Raw genomic sequence first — 15,573 nt, forward strand, 5'->3', positions numbered from 1 at the left:
GATTCAAATAAAGGGGAGCCAGCTCCTTCCTCTTCACCTGCTCCTAACGGAGGACTGTTTCTCTAACCAAGCAGGCATGGATGGAACTTCCCCCAAGAGGTTGCAGCAGATCAGAAAGTGGTTTACCACCTTCTCAAGAATTGAAGATCAACAGTAAATGCTGGTTTAATGGTGATGCCCATTACTCTGAAGGAATAAAAAAAGACTCTCTTCATTTTGCTACAACCCCTTTCAACACAAGGTTCATGTACCTAGTCAGAGAATTTGAGAATTTTGTGTGATAGACATTGTTATACAAGACATTTGAAAGTTAGGCATAGATCATCTACAGAGAACTGAAGGCATCTTCATAGGTAACAGAAGGCAGGTTTGGGCTCACTCAGTGAGTTGGGTATGAAGGAGAGCTGGGGATAGCCGCGCGATTAAGTAGATTATGCAATCAGGCAATTAAATGTATAACAGCCAGCACTCTCTTTCCTATGATATCAACAAAGTTGCCATGGTTTACCAAGCTCCTTCAGTGAAACTGATAGGCTGGGAAGGCTTTGAATAATGAAACTAAAGGGCTGTAGCCAGGTGATAAGCTGCTGTTGATGACACTCCTCCTCAAAGTGCTTTCACTGCTTGGCAGGTGTTTGGCAACTTCTTTGAAGTAATTTTACCTCTCTTGCACTTCACTCACCTTCAACTGTACATCCCTGCTGCCAGCCATCACCACAGTATGGGAGCCACTAATGCAGGCAGCTCTATCTTGTAATGAGGGACAAGAGGAGCAACAGCACCTGAAACAGGGGCAACAGGTGCAGGGGCAATACCAGCGTCAGCAGCAGTTGCCTTCTCTTCAGGTGTATACTACTTCACAGGGCCGAGGCAACTGATGTCCAAGATCCAACTTGCAGGAGACGAGACTTCTAACACAATCTATAGGCAATGGATTAGCGCTCTCAATCTATATGAGCAGCAGTTCTTTGGGAGGCTCAAGGTTTCATTGAAGACTGTGCTAACATTGGCAGCCTCCTGGTCAAGTCCTCCTTCCCAATGAACTTGATGGGCGTGTGGTGTTGGTGACCTTCAAGATGCCTTGTTTCAGCACCCCTCCGAGGTATCTGCCTCTTTCCAAGGTTCTGTGCGCTCTTCTGGGAGGAGAGATTTGAGTACGAGAAAGGAAGGGGGAGTGGAGAGCAGTGGAGGTGGACAACATTTGCTAGGATGACTCTGAGGCTTAGGTATGAAAGGGCAATAGGATGGGAATGTGAGCTGCCTGCAGGAAGAGGAATGAGTGGGACTGCAAGATATGTGGACCTGAGAACTGCTGAGCAAAAGAATGCTGAGGGAGTTGAGAATTTGGTACTTGACACCTGAAAGTTTTCCACCTTCTCGAAGTCCTGGAATCTCTTGGTACATTGTCACCAGATTGAAGGAATGAGACTTGTACTGCTGACCTCTTGGGGGCAGTTCCATCCATGCCTGCTTGGTTAGAGGAATGTTCTTCTGTTAGGACCAGGTGAAGAGGAAGGAGCTGGCTCCCCTTTTATTTGAATCCCATGGTTGCTCTAAACAAAGATTTGCTTAAAATGCTGCTGCTCCCCCACCCCAACATGAGTACCTTTTCCAGTCTACACTAACTTTTTAACAAGGAGCCAATCAAACCAGTTTTCTTGAGTCAAAGCCAGAGGAAGTTTATTAATCACTCACTGGAGGAAAAAAAAGGCATAGTACGTATTCACACAGATCAGAAAAGAAAGTTGAGTCCAAATAAAAGTTAAGAAGGAATACATGGAAAAAGAACTTGCCTTATCCATAAATTTGACTTATGTTAGATGATGTTGTAGCAGTCTGGAGCTGACTGGCAATTTTGCAGTCTGTTGGAGACATTTGTTGCCTTGTGAGAGAGAGAGAGAGCCACACACAAAGGGAAAGATGTTGTCTTTGTTTCTTTTCGTCATTGTTCTTCTCTGTAAGAAGTCTGATAACGCCAGGTTTAAGTCCAACCGATTGATAGTAAACTCGCAAGCTTTCGGGGTTTGCCCCTTTGTCAGGCGAATGGACAATTCTGGCCTCAGACAGAGCATATAACAGCAGACAGTTTACAGATTACTGATTAGAATGTGAGTCTTTACACCTGACCTGCTATTCAAGTCTTAAAGTGGCCAACAATGTGAGTGGAAGGAGCATTAAGCCCAGGTTAAAGAGATCCGTATTGTCTCCAGACAGTACAGTAAGTGAGGTTTAGCAAACCCAGGCAAGTCATGGGGGCTACAGAGAGTGCGACATGAACCCAAGATCCCCGTTGAGACCATCCTCGTGTGCGGAACTTAGCCATCAGTCTCTGCTCAGCGACACTGCGCTGTCGTGTGTCGTAAAGGCCGCCTTGGAGAATGCTTACCTGAAGGTCAGAGGCCGAATGCCCATGACCACTGAAGCAATAATCAGCCAAGGCTGGACCACTGAATTTATTCAAGGCCAAGTTGGATAGATGTTCAATAGATACGGGAGTTGACGGTTACGAGAGGCAGACAGGAAAGTGGATTTGCGGCTGTAATGAGATCAGCCATGATATTAACTGGTGGAGCAGGCTGGAAACCCCATATTTCTGATGTTATCCTACTGTGGTTAGGGAGCACAGATACTAGGTGCTCAGTTAAAGAACCATAGCATAGCCTACTCCTTCACCATTGGGGTTCCTGACCAGCCACTAGTCCCATCATTTCTGTGTGGACTAAGTAAAGAAAATTCTCCCCGTTGTCTCCAAGCAATCTTTTCTCCCCTGACAAAGATGATCTTAAGGATATATTTGTTAGACTGGTTTTTTTCTGATCTTGCTACTAAAAGTCACTCAAATGGAAATGTTAAATGGAACTTGCTGTGTAAAATACTTTTGAGCTGACTGTTTTAATGATCGGTTGAAAAGGGACGTAGGGTAAAGTGAGAAGGCAGAAATTTGGCAAATGGAGTTTAGTGTGGGTAGGTGTGAAATTACCCACTTTTGAAGCAAGAATTAATGCAGAATGTTATTTAAATGGGGAAAGATTGCACAATGCTGCAGTACATCAGGATCTGAGTGTTCTCATGTGAATCACAAAAGTTAGCATGCAGGTACAGTAAGTAATTGGAAGACAAATGGAATGTTAGCCTTCATTGCAAGGCTGATAGAATACAAAAATAAAAGTCGCGTTTCAGCCACACAGTGCATTGATATGATCACACCTGGAGTACTGTATATAGTTTTGTTCCCCATGTTTAAGAAGGATATACTTGCTTTGGAAGTAGTTCATAGAATCATTAGCTTGATATTTGAGATGGAGGATTTACCTAGTGTGGAGAGATTGAGCAGGTTGGGCTTATGTTCATTGGAATTTAAAAGGAGAGATGACTTCTTGAAATGTATAAGATTCTGAGGGTGGATAGATACTGAGGATATTTCATCATGTCCAGTAATCTCGAACACTGAAGTACAGTTTCAGCATAAAACACTTATGGAGTTGAGGAGCAGTTTCTTCTTGGTGTTATTAATATTTGGAATTCTCTATGCTGCAAAACAATGGCTGGTCATTGGATATATTCCTGGCTGAGTGAGACAGATTTTTGATTGGGAAGGACATTAAGGATTATGATAGCCAAGCAGGAAAATGGAATTGAGGCTGTGATCAGATCAGCCATGATCTTATTGAGTGGCATAGCCTACCCCTGTTCTTATTTATTTTGTTCTTAGATCCAAATAATCAAAACATGTTTTTTTTCAACTGAATGGCTACATTTTCCCAGGGGTTGCTGACATGCTTATCGAAGTTAAACTTCAGCTCTACAGGGAGGACACGTGAGCCCAGATTTTACTGTCTCGCCTGTCATGGGAATCTGAGCGGGCTAGAGGCAGAACTTGGAAAGGTCTGTCAATCTTGGGTGGGATTTTATGGTTGCAGGGCACGCAAGACCATAAAATCCCGCCCATAGTGTTAAATTCCTTCAAGAGCGTGATGGATTTATGTATGATAGAGCTGATGGGACTTGCCATCCTGCTGAATAAGGAAGCAAATAGAATAGACATTCCAGTTAAAGAGCTGGAAACTATCACAAACACAGTGGGTCAAATGGCCCCTTTCTCATGTGATCTACTAAAACTGTAAAACCAGTTCATTGTATACTAGGGCAGAATTTTATAGCCTCGCACCAGCTGCAACTGAGCCATAAAATTCTGGCTGTTATCTTTCCCACAAGACTAGTAGGAATTGGGAAAGTACACAGAAACCACAAAATACATAATACTTTTCTCACTATATTGAAAGATTTTTTTTAAGTTCCCGTCCAGTCCAGAGCTCCAATAATTTCACTGGTATCTTAACATCAGATGATCTCATCAGTAATCGTGAGAAGCTTTAAATGTTTAAAGTCACTTCTTGTATCTTCTCTATCATAGAAATAAATTTAATTATCTGTCAATTATTTAATAATGCATTTTTTCAACTTCTAAATACTTTGTTAGGATGTTAATAGTGCATAATTTACTGATGTGTATATGCTATTGTGCATCAGTATAACAATGAGATGGAAACTTGTTCAGTGGTCAACAGAATGATGTAGGAAACAATAAAAGTTCTCTGAGTAGTCACAGACTATCTTATTTCTTTTAATTTGAAATTGCTTCTTTTGCTCTCTGTAGCCATTTGCATTTGCTGCTTAATCCTTGTACTCTTTCTATATTGTTCTCAAAATGGAGGGATTCAACAAGCTGCAAGTTTCTTCTTAATGAATCGCCAGTGAAAGCAAACCTACTTCTTCCAAGTCTGAGAATTTAGTCAAGGGATATATACGGAACTTAACTTTAGAAAGATAGGTTTCTGACAATATGTCACAGTCCACAATATTTCCTATTTCACTTTCAAGGAATGCATCCTGCAGATATATCATGTAAACCTTGGTTCTGTACACCATTTTTTCAATTTTTTGGAAAAGGCTTCTGATAGCCTAATGAGATCTAATTTCACCATTGATTATGGACGTAGTTTGTAACCAAGTTGTTTTTTTCCCCTTTTGAGCTCTGGTGCTTTTAAGTATCAAATTTCAAAAACTTCCATTGGATACTGAAGAGTGTATTTTGAAGGAAACAATTGTTTTTGAATATGTGGACTTCCACTTTCAAGATGTGTGCCACACGTTTCTTGCAGAACTGCTATTCTGAAAATTTATTCGTACACAGTGCAGAACAATTTCTAGTTCACACTTCAATATGTTGCATCAACAGTTGTCTTGTGCTCCAGCATGATGATCTGCAATGTTCATTTTTCAAATGTTTTATAAATGTTCAGCATCTGTAATTTTTTCAAATGTTGTCATACATTTCTACTGAAGCTTAAAGGTAACTATTGTGACTGAAAGTTTTTTTATTTCCTAACCTTGGTTTAATGACTTATTTCCTATAAGGTATGAAGAAGAAAAGTGTATAAAAAGAAAGATGAGGTAAATTCTGAAATTTCAAGCCATGTTACAGGCCATAGCACTACCCTCCGTTGCAGAAAACTAACCTTTTTGCTGTTGGGTGATCTCAGCAGTAGCTATATTTGCTTGAATGTGCTGATCTATCTATCTGCTGTCATCTCACCCCTCCTATTAAACTTGAAAGTAACGCTGGGACAAAATTACATCGGCACTGGCAGACGACAAAGACAACTTGCTTATATAGCACCTTTAATGTAATAAATCCTCCTGAGATATTTCTTAGGATTGAACCAAAGGAGACGTTTGGACAGGTAACCAAATGCTTGACCAGCTAGATCGGTTGTCTTCAAGGCGAAGAAAGATAGATGGGCAGACTGGTTTTAGAGTGAGAATTCCAGACCTTAAGATTTGGAGGGCTGAAGGTACAGCTGCCAGGGTGAAGGTGATGAGCGATGTCTGAGAAGTGGAACCTGACTTTGCGTCTTCGGATGAAGTTGCCGAATGCTAGTATGTGAATGGAAAGGAGGCAGGGATAGATCCTTAAGGAACACCACAGATAATGATGCAGTGTTCAAAAAAGGCAATTGCAGAGATCCCAAGGTAGCTGGGGAGATTACGGAGATGGGGAGAAATGAGCCCTAGAAATACAATGGTTTTGGGTTTCTCTGTTTAATCTGTTGAATAAGCAGTGTCCAAAACCGAGGTAATGGAACAGTTAGTTGCTGGTGAAGTAGAACAAAGTATCGTCAGTGTACATGTGGAACTTTGCCTTGTGTTGGATGATGTCATCAAGAGGTAGGATGTAAATGGGCAACTGGAGGGTGTCAAGAGTCGGTTCTTGAGGGGCTCCAGAGATGATGATGAGTGGTGGGAAGAGATCAACTTCAGGAAATTCTGCTCCTATTGTTGGCTGTTCCTGAATTTGCAAATGATATCCACTCAAGGTTCTGGGTTTCTAGAGTTTTCATTTGACTGAACAGTTCAATTCTTGATCCACGGATCTTCGGACACAGGGCAAAGCGGCCTGTGAATTAGTGGGATCTGGTGTGCAGGATTTGCTTCCTTTTCTTTCTTTCTCTGGATTCATAATGCATTCATGCGTTGAATTTCATCTGACCAACGGAGTCCTGAGTCTTTTTCTTAATGGCCTTTGAAGATTTGCCACAAGCCCATCAGTAAAATACGTTCCATTACTTCTGAATTTGAGCCAAGGTTAACTGAAGTCATATTTTGAGCTCTGAGGGTTTTACTTGGCATGTTTTATAGGAACAAAATGGGCCATTTAGTCCCTTGAGCCAATTCCACCAAATCTGAAATCCAGTTCCCAGATCAAGAGCACTTTGGTTGTAGTTGATGTTGAAACTCAGGCAGAGTCAGCAAGCTATTTCCACACCATAGGGGATATCACAGACACAATTATGAGTGATGTCCTGTGTAGACACTTATTAGCAGGTGTCACTGAATACTGATTAGGAGTGGAAACTTTGATATTCTTCAGGGATCAGCCGGCTGACTTGAGAGCTGCCATTTCCATCCCATTTATTGTCGGAGACGTACTGTTTACTTTTCCCTTTTTTATCAAGCCTGAACTGTAGAGACGGACTTTTTGGATCTCTTTAAATAACCACTTACCCTTATTTAAACAAAGAATGAATCTCATTTGCTTTGCCAGGTTGCTGAATGTTAACAATATCTGAGTAGGCGGCTGCTCTTTTAGCTTTCTTTAAAAGCATGTGATTTTAAAAAAAAACAGTCTGCGCCTCTGCCTTGTATAGATCTGTTTTGACAATGTCAGGTGACGCTGTTGAGGGCATTCTGAATTGGAAACACTCGCAAAGCAAAAGCGCTTAAACTGTCTTTATTTTGAGACTCCCATCAGGCTTAGTCGCATGTTAAAGTTAGCTTTGTGATTGTCTATTTCCTTTTTTTTAATACTATTCGTGCTTATCTTTTGCAGATTGGATGAAGAACTGAGAGAGGCATCAAATGTGGCAAAGTAAGGCAAACTGCAATGTTAACAAACAAGTTACTTTATGTTTTGGTTTTACTTATTTCTCTGGGGGTCTGTATCAAACATCAATTCTGTATACAAGCCCCTGCTCTTTGGTGTGTGCTATATCCACAATGAAATGTGATAATATTGGATTTCCAAGCAGTCAAAAAGAAATGCTTGTTACTGTATTTAAGTTGATATGCCATAAGCGCACTCATGGCAAACAGACTTTGAAGAGCAATAAAATAAGTACTATCAGATCATGGGAGAAGCAGAACAGGTTTATCCAAAATAACAGATAAGCAGCAACAATAGACAATGCAGCCACAAAGCACTCCAGTATAGCAGTTTAGAGAACCTTGCCTACACCATCTCAGTAATAATAGACTTGGATCAAAATTCTTAACAAAGTTGCTGAATTTTATGGGCCACCCCAGGTGGGAAAGCAAACATATGGATCCATAAAATAGAACAATGTGAATGCCCACCTGTTCACCTCCACTCTAGCACTATTTTGAGAGTGGTGAGTAAGCTGTCAGGTGGGCCTTATACCCATGGTCCAATTGCAGCCCTTTTTGTGCAAGCCTGGCCTTGGTGAGATCCCAGGCATAGCTGTGTTCTAAGTGTCCAGGGTTGCTTTTTTTTTCAGGTCTCCTGTAGCATCAGCAGTGTAAAACCACCACACCTAATGGTGCTGCCAGTACTAGAGCTGCTGGCCTCTTATTAACCAGTAGCTTCCTAAGACAGGATGTCCTCACAGTTGGGGGCAGAATTCTCGCTTTATAATAGTTGAAGGCTTGGTCCTAACGTTTATGCTGGGGCGCTGGGATTTCACACTTTTTGTGTATAATCCAGCCCTGGAGTTTCATTTGAACCGCTGAGTCCCAAGTCAGCATCTCAATCATCTTTAAAGAATGGCCAATGCTTTCCAAGAGACACTCTTTCCAGCACTTTTCAATGTTAGCCAGGATCAAATCAGTTCAAATATATTGTCTGAATGGAGTTCAAATCCTACCATGTCAGTTTGAGAATTTGAATTTAGTTCAGAACATCTGGAAGTACAAAGCTGATAGCAATCAAAGTGAGCATGAAGTAGTCAGATCATTGTAAGAAATCCACTAAGGTTCACTAAGATCCTTGAGAGAAGGAACCTTGCTATCCTCACTTAGTATGGCTTGTATGTTGTTACCAGTGCAGGCTTGATGGGCCAAATGGCTTCCTTCCGCATTGTAGCGATTATACGATTCTTTGTGCCTCCCGACTCACATGGTTGACTATTAATTGCCTTCTGAAGTAGCCTAGCAAGTTTCTCAATGTTGTCTCAAACCAGGAATCAGCAACTGGCAAAGCTGCATTTCATTGTCCATCTTCAATGATATCTACATGTTGAAGTTAATTATTTTAAATATTGCAAGATCAAATAAAGAAGCCAATTATATTTAGAATGCTTGCAGGTCTAGGAAGAGTCCATTAAACAATTGTAAGGCACAAAACAAATAGCTATCAGGAATTGTCACTGTTTGGGGAAAAGCTAATTGCAACATTATTAGGCAGGAAATGAAGAATGTAGATTGGGGATAGATGTTTGAGGGCAGATCCACATCTGGCATGTGGAAGGCTTTCAGGTATAAGTTGAAGGGGATTCAGGACCAGCACATTCCTGTAAGCATAAAGGATAAGTCTGGCAAGCTTTGGGAACCTTGGACAACGAGAGATATTGTGAGCCTAATCAAAGAGAAAAAGGAAGCATTTGTCAAGGCTAGGAGGCTGGGAACACGCAAAGCAAGTGTGGAATATAAGGAAAGTAGAAAGAAATTTAAGCAAGGAGTGAGGAGGGCTAAAAGAGGTCACAAAAAATCATTGGTCAGCAGGATTAAGGAAAATCCCAAGGAATTTATTTATAAGAGCAAGAGGGGAGCCAGAGGAATTAAATGAGTACTTTTTGTCAGTATTCACCAAAGAGAAGGACTTGGTTGATGATTCTGCAAAAGCAAGTGTAGATAGTTTGAGTCATATTGAGATCAAAAAGGAGATGGTATTGGGGTTTTTGAGAAATATTAAGGTAGACAAGTCCCCAGGGCCTGATGGGATATACCTCAATACTGAGCAAGGAAATTGCTGGGGCCTTGAGAGAAACCTTTGTATCCTCACTGGCTACATGGGGAGGTCCCAGAGGATTGGAGAATAGCCAGTGTTGTTCCTTTCCTTAAGAAGGATAGCAAGAATAATCCAGGTAATTGCAGGCTGGTGAGCCTTACATCAGTGGTAGGGAAATTACTGGAGAAGATTCGTCGAGACAGAATTTACTCCCACTTGGATATATTAGTGAGAGGCTAATGGTTTTGTGAAGGGGAGGTTGTGTCTCACTAACTTTATCGGGTTCTTTGAGGAAGTATCAAAGATGGTTGAGGGTAGGGCGGTGGATGTTGTCTCCATGGACTTCAGTAAGGCCTTTGAAAAATCCCTCATGGCAAACTCGTGCAAAAGGTGAAGTCATATGGGATCAGAGGTGAGCTGACAAGGTGGATACAAAACTGGCTGTGTCATAGAAGGCAGAGGACAGCAGTGGAAGGGTACGTTTCTGAATGGAGGGCTGTGACAAGTGGTGTTCCTTGAGGATCAGTGCTGGGACCTTTGCTGTTTGTAATATATATAAATGATTTGGAGGAAAATGTAACTGGTTTGATTAGTAAGTTTGTGGATGACACAAAAGTTCGTGGATTTGCGGATAGCAATGAGGACCAGAGGATACAGCAGGATGTAAATCAGGTGGAGACTTGGGCGAAGAGATGGCAGATGGATTTTAATCCAGATAAATGTGAACTAATGCATTTTGGAAGGTCTAATACAGATAGGAAATATATATAGTAAATGGTAGAGCCTTTAAGTATAGTGATAGGCAAAGGGATCTGGGTGTACAGGTCACAAAGTGGCAACGCAGGTAGAGAAGGCAGTCAAAAAGGCATACATAAGAACATAAGAAATAGGAGCAGGAGTAGGCCATCCAGCCCTTCGAGCCTGCCCCGCCATTCAAGATCATGGCTGATCTGTCGTGGCTCGGATCCACATTCCCGCCCTCTCCCCATAACCCTTAATCCCCTCTCTCATCAAAAACCCATCAACCCGCGTCTTAAAAATATTTAGCGAGGCAGCCTCCACCACTTCAACGGGCAGAGAATTCCAGAGATTCACCACCCTTTGAGTGAAGAAGTTCCTCCTCAACTCTGTTCTAAACCGCCCCCCCTTTATCTTGAGGCTATGCCCCCTAGTCCTACTATCCTTTCTGAGCAGGAAGTCTCTCCACCTCTATCCTATCCATCCCATTCATCATCTTATACGTCTCAATGAGATCTCCCCTCATTCTTCTAAACTCTAACGAGTACAAGCCTAATCTATTCAGCCTCTCCTCATAGCTCAACCCCCTCAACTCTGGCATCAGCCTAGTAAACCTCCTCTGCACTCCCTCCAAGGCTAAAATGTCCTTGCGTAAGTACGGCGCTCAAAACTGCACACAGTACTCCAGCTGCGGCCTCACCAATGCCCTATACAGCCGCAGCAAGACCTCCCTACTTTTATATTCAATCCCCCTCGCGATGAAGGCCAGCATCCCATTCGCATACATCATGTTTGCCTTCATCAGTCAGAGCGTTGAATTTAAAAATTGGCAAGTCATGATGCAGCTTTATAGAACCTTAGGCTGCACTTGGAATATAGTGTTCAATTCTGGTTGCCACACTACTAGAGGGATGTGGAGGCTTTGGAGAGGGTACAGAAAAGATTTACCAGGATGTTGCCTGGTATGGAGGGCATTAGCTACAAGGGGAGGTTGGAGAAACTTGATATGTTCTCAGTGGAGCGACAGAGGTTGAGAGGTGACCTGATAGAAGTCTACAAGATTGAGGGGCATGGACAGAGTGGATAGTCAGAAGCATTTTCCCAGGGTGGAAGAGTCAATTACTAAGGGACATATGTTTAAGATGCAAGGGGCAAGGTTTAATGGAGATGTACAAGGCAAATTTCTTTTTCTTTTTTTATAGGAGGGTGGTGGGTGCCTGGAACTCGTGGCCAGGGGAGGGAGTGGAAGCAGACACGATAGCAACTTTTAAGGGCTTCTTGACAAATACATGGCTAGGATGGGAATAGAGGGATATGGTCCCTGGAAGGTTAGGGAGTTTTAATTCAGTCAGGCAGCATGGTCAGTGCAGGCTTGGAGGGCCTAAGGACCTGTTCCTGTACTGTAATTTTCTTTGTTCTTTGATATCAATGTGAATGGTTTTTCATTTTAACAGGTACTAACATATTACACACTTATGGCCTCATATCAGTGGCTTTGTCTTTGAAGTGCAAATGCCATTGTATTCAATGAAATATTTAAGTAAACCTAATTTTAACTGAAAATATTGTAAAGAAATATATGTAAACGAAATACATTGCTTTATCAGAGTTTTGTCATCTCAGGATTCATGATTCAGCTTATGATTTTGGAACACCTCCCAGAAGTACTTTAGGCTAGGGATAAGTTCCATGTTAGGAAGGTTGTTTTGAGGTTATGAATCTCAGGAAAATGGGTCCTCTGAACGTCTTAACAGTTGTTAACTATAGGACTTTTTTTTTAAACTTGTTCTGTTTCCACTCCTCAGCCTGATTGAGCAGCCAAGGAGATCATGTAAGGCCGAGTGATAGGGCTTGATCTGCAGCAGATTGGGCAGGATTTGCTGGGTAACTTGTTAGGCCAGGAAGAAGCACTCCTGCCCCTTTTGGCCTACAGACAGTGTTCTCAATGCAATCACATGTGAATGCATCCCTTCTCACCTCCTTCCACCTGCCTGGTTTTCCAAGGCAAGGGAAACATGAAAGGTTTATTTATTAGTCATAATTGGGCTTGTATTAACACTGCAGTTAAGTTAATGTGAAAACCCTGTAGTCGCCACATTCCGGCACCTGTTCACGTACACTGAGGGAGAACTTAGCATGTTCAGCACATCTTTCAGACTGTGGGAGGAAACCGAAGCACCCGAAGGAAATCTATGGGGAGTACTTGCAGATGCCATACAGACAGTGACCCAAGCTGGGAATTGAACCCAAGTCCCTGTTGCTGTAAGGCAGTAGTGCGAACCATTGTGCCATCATGTCATCCAGACATTAGATAAAAAATAGGATGACTGCTGAAATTTGGGGAGCTTGCCTCATTATAATATTTAAATGGTCAACCTATTTCCCATGAGTGCAATGATCTCCTGCCCTTCATCTTTCTCCATTAAAACCGGAATTGGACCTATTTGAGACTGGCTAGGTTCCTAACTAATTTCTGTGTCTGTTTCAATTGTTGAGTCATATCCTGGCACTGTTCATACCTTTACCTGGCATATCATCCATTAGACCCACATTAAGAAGCTTTGGTCTTCTCAGCTTTCATTTTTCAGTGACTGGAAAGTCCCAAAATTGTTGCATTTAATTGTCCAGTTATCTTGCCTGATTAAGGGCTCTACAAGGATGTAATGAAAGAAATTCTGAGAAATCCTGGACCAAGCTGTAAGGTGAACTTGAGGCAAGAAAGAGAAAGCAGGAGGGAAGGACCCAGCGTACACTAAATGGTTTTTAAACATCCTGCCAAAGAATTCAGTCTCTCAGCAGGTTAAATTCTGTGAAGCCCATGATAAACCAGATTAAGCAGCATGTAAAAAAATGAAGTGTGATACTTGGCACTGTCTTAGAATGATTAGAATATCAAGGTAGCTGATACATTGCAGACAGGTATTTCCAGCACCTGTGATCTGCTCATCCTGTGGTGAGGAAGTTCTTGAGACTCTTGACGACAACTACAGAAGTGTTACCTTTGGCAAATAGGAATACCTCAAATCTAGAATTCAGTGCTTATATCTGGGTTGCAGAGGCTGAATAAAGCACTGTTGAAACTGGCCACCATTATCCTCTCTCTCCTCCCGCCGCCGCCGCCCCCCCCCCCCCCCCCCCCCCCCCGCGGACTAAGGAGCCACCACTTACTGGGAGATGGTCTGGTGCATGCCCATGCTCCAAGATCAGAAGATAGCATTACTGTATTTTTATAATAAATGATTCTGTTCAGAAGAAGCCTCTGGTATCTCATATAAACCAAGCTGATGCTCAAATCTGATCTGTCGGTTATCTAATAATGAAATTAGCCATCTGAAGGGAACAGGAGAAGTAACAGGAATCTTTGAGATCAAGATAGCATCAAGGTGTTATCATAGAATCCCTACAGTGCTGAAGGAGGCCATTCGGCCCATCAAGTCTGCACCGACAACAATCCCACCTCGGCCCTATCCCCACAACATCATGCATTTACCCCTCTAATCCTTCTAACCTATGCATCCCGGGCTACTAAGGGGCAATTTAGTATGGCCAGTGCACCTAACCCGTACATCTTTGGACTGAGAGGAAACCAGAGGAAACCCATGTAGACACAGGGAGAATATACAAGCTCCACACAGACGGTGACTCAAAGCAGGGAATCGAACCCAGGTCCCTGGTGCTGTGAGGCAGCAATGCTAAGCACTATCACCGTGCTGTGGCAGTGAAAGTTTGGAAACAATCCTCTGATAGAATCCTATGCAAAGTAAGTCTAAAACACTCCTGATTATTGCCTAACCAGCCTAGATAAAATTATCTGAGGCTTGGAGGCTCAGTGTCTACCCAGAGAATTCTGATAACCCTGTTAATCAATGCCTTTAGTGTTAAACTATGCCTGGCCAGCAAGCTGTGCAGTTTTAGCTATTTAAATTCCATTGGTATTTCCTGTGCACACTTGAGTCTCAAATATCTTAGCTGTAAAATAGTGTTTAATAAATGCCAAAACATTGGGCAGAATCCTCCCAAAAAATGTTCTAAGTGTCATAATGGTGAGAATAATGGAGTGATCTACACCGATCTCAACATGTTCCACACCGCGATCCACCAACACTTAGTGCATTGAAAGAGCCCCCGTGTGAAAGGTGCTGTTATCGTGTCTCCAGACATGTGACACAGCCAATGGAGCCACAGCTGTGCTCCATTAACAAGGGGGAGCTGCATTTAAGTTCTTCTGCTGTGCCCTGTCATTCATGCCAGGTAAATGGCACCATGCAAACTAGCCCACGGTTTAGTAACAGAGGCCTCAGATGGCTGTTGGACATCATGGAGGAGAGGTAGGCCACTCTGTACCCATGGGATGAAAGACAACCAAGGAACAGGGACTCTGACATGGCCTGGGAAGCAATAGCTGCGGCAGTCAATGCCTGTGGTATGACACACGGACCAGCACCCAATGCTGGAAGAAAATGAATGACCTTATTCGAGCTATAAGGGTCACACCTCAAATGTCCCCCTCAACCCACTCCTTGACTCCCCACGGCCATCTGGCACCCGACCTCTCAGCAAGGGTGTCACAGAGGCACAATAGTTAGCACTGCTGCTCACAGTATCAGGGACCCAGGTTTGATTCCTGGCTTTGGTCATTGTCTGTGCGGAGTCTGCACATTCTCCCCATGTCTGTGTGGGTTTCCTCCAGATGCTCCGGTTTCCTCCCACTGTCTGAAAGACATGCTGGTTAGGTGCATTGGCCATGCTAAATTCTCCTTCAGTGCAACAAACAGGTGCCAGAATGTGACAATGAGGGGATTTTCACAGTAACTTCATTAGCAGTGTTAATATAAACCTACTTGTGATTAAATAAATCCTCCTCAAAATCTCTGACACCCTACTGATGTGCCAAGTTATGGAGTGCATGGCAGACTTCCACAATGCAAGAGACCCTCTGGGGGCTGTACTGCAGGGCCCTGCCAGATGGTCTAGACAGTGGAACCACATCTTTAGCAAACTGATGCACTTCCCGATAGACCGAATGGCAGTTTGGGCCTTTATTATCACGGGTCTCTGCACTGGCAGCGTCAGCCATGACCACAGTGGGTAGCCCTTGTTCCCCTGAGCCATCCTGGAAATTTAGGGTGGTCCTTGAAGATCCCAGCAATGTCCGAGTTCCCCGGGATGGAATATCCAGGATATTAATGAGGTGGTTGCACACTGTCTGCATGTTCAGGGAGAGGAATCCATTCATGCTGACAGAAGGCACTCCTGACTCAGTGGGCCCACAGTATGATGTGCATGGCATCTATAGCCTCCAGTACCTGGTG

The 15,573-nt window shown here is 42.9% G+C and overlaps 1 protein-coding gene across 3 annotated transcripts in view; it reads left to right on the forward strand.

Moving 5' to 3' along the window:
• Positions 1-15,573, forward strand: part of LOC145343067 (protein prune homolog 2-like) — a 131,087-nt gene that overhangs the window by 103,965 nt on the left and 11,549 nt on the right. For all 3 annotated transcript variants that reach the window (XM_080188889.1, XM_080188890.1, XM_080188891.1), the window contains 2 exons: positions 5,419-5,454; positions 7,391-7,429. In XM_080188889.1, the coding sequence (XP_080045015.1) occupies positions 5,419-5,454; positions 7,391-7,429 (75 nt within the window). The remainder of the gene's footprint in view (positions 1-5,418; positions 5,455-7,390; positions 7,430-15,573) is intronic.

Source organism: Carcharhinus amblyrhynchos, chromosome 5 (genome assembly GCF_965287045.1).
Source record: "Carcharhinus amblyrhynchos chromosome 5, sCarAmb.v2.hapA, whole genome shotgun sequence".
Lineage (NCBI taxonomy): Eukaryota > Metazoa > Chordata > Chondrichthyes > Carcharhiniformes > Carcharhinidae > Carcharhinus > Carcharhinus amblyrhynchos.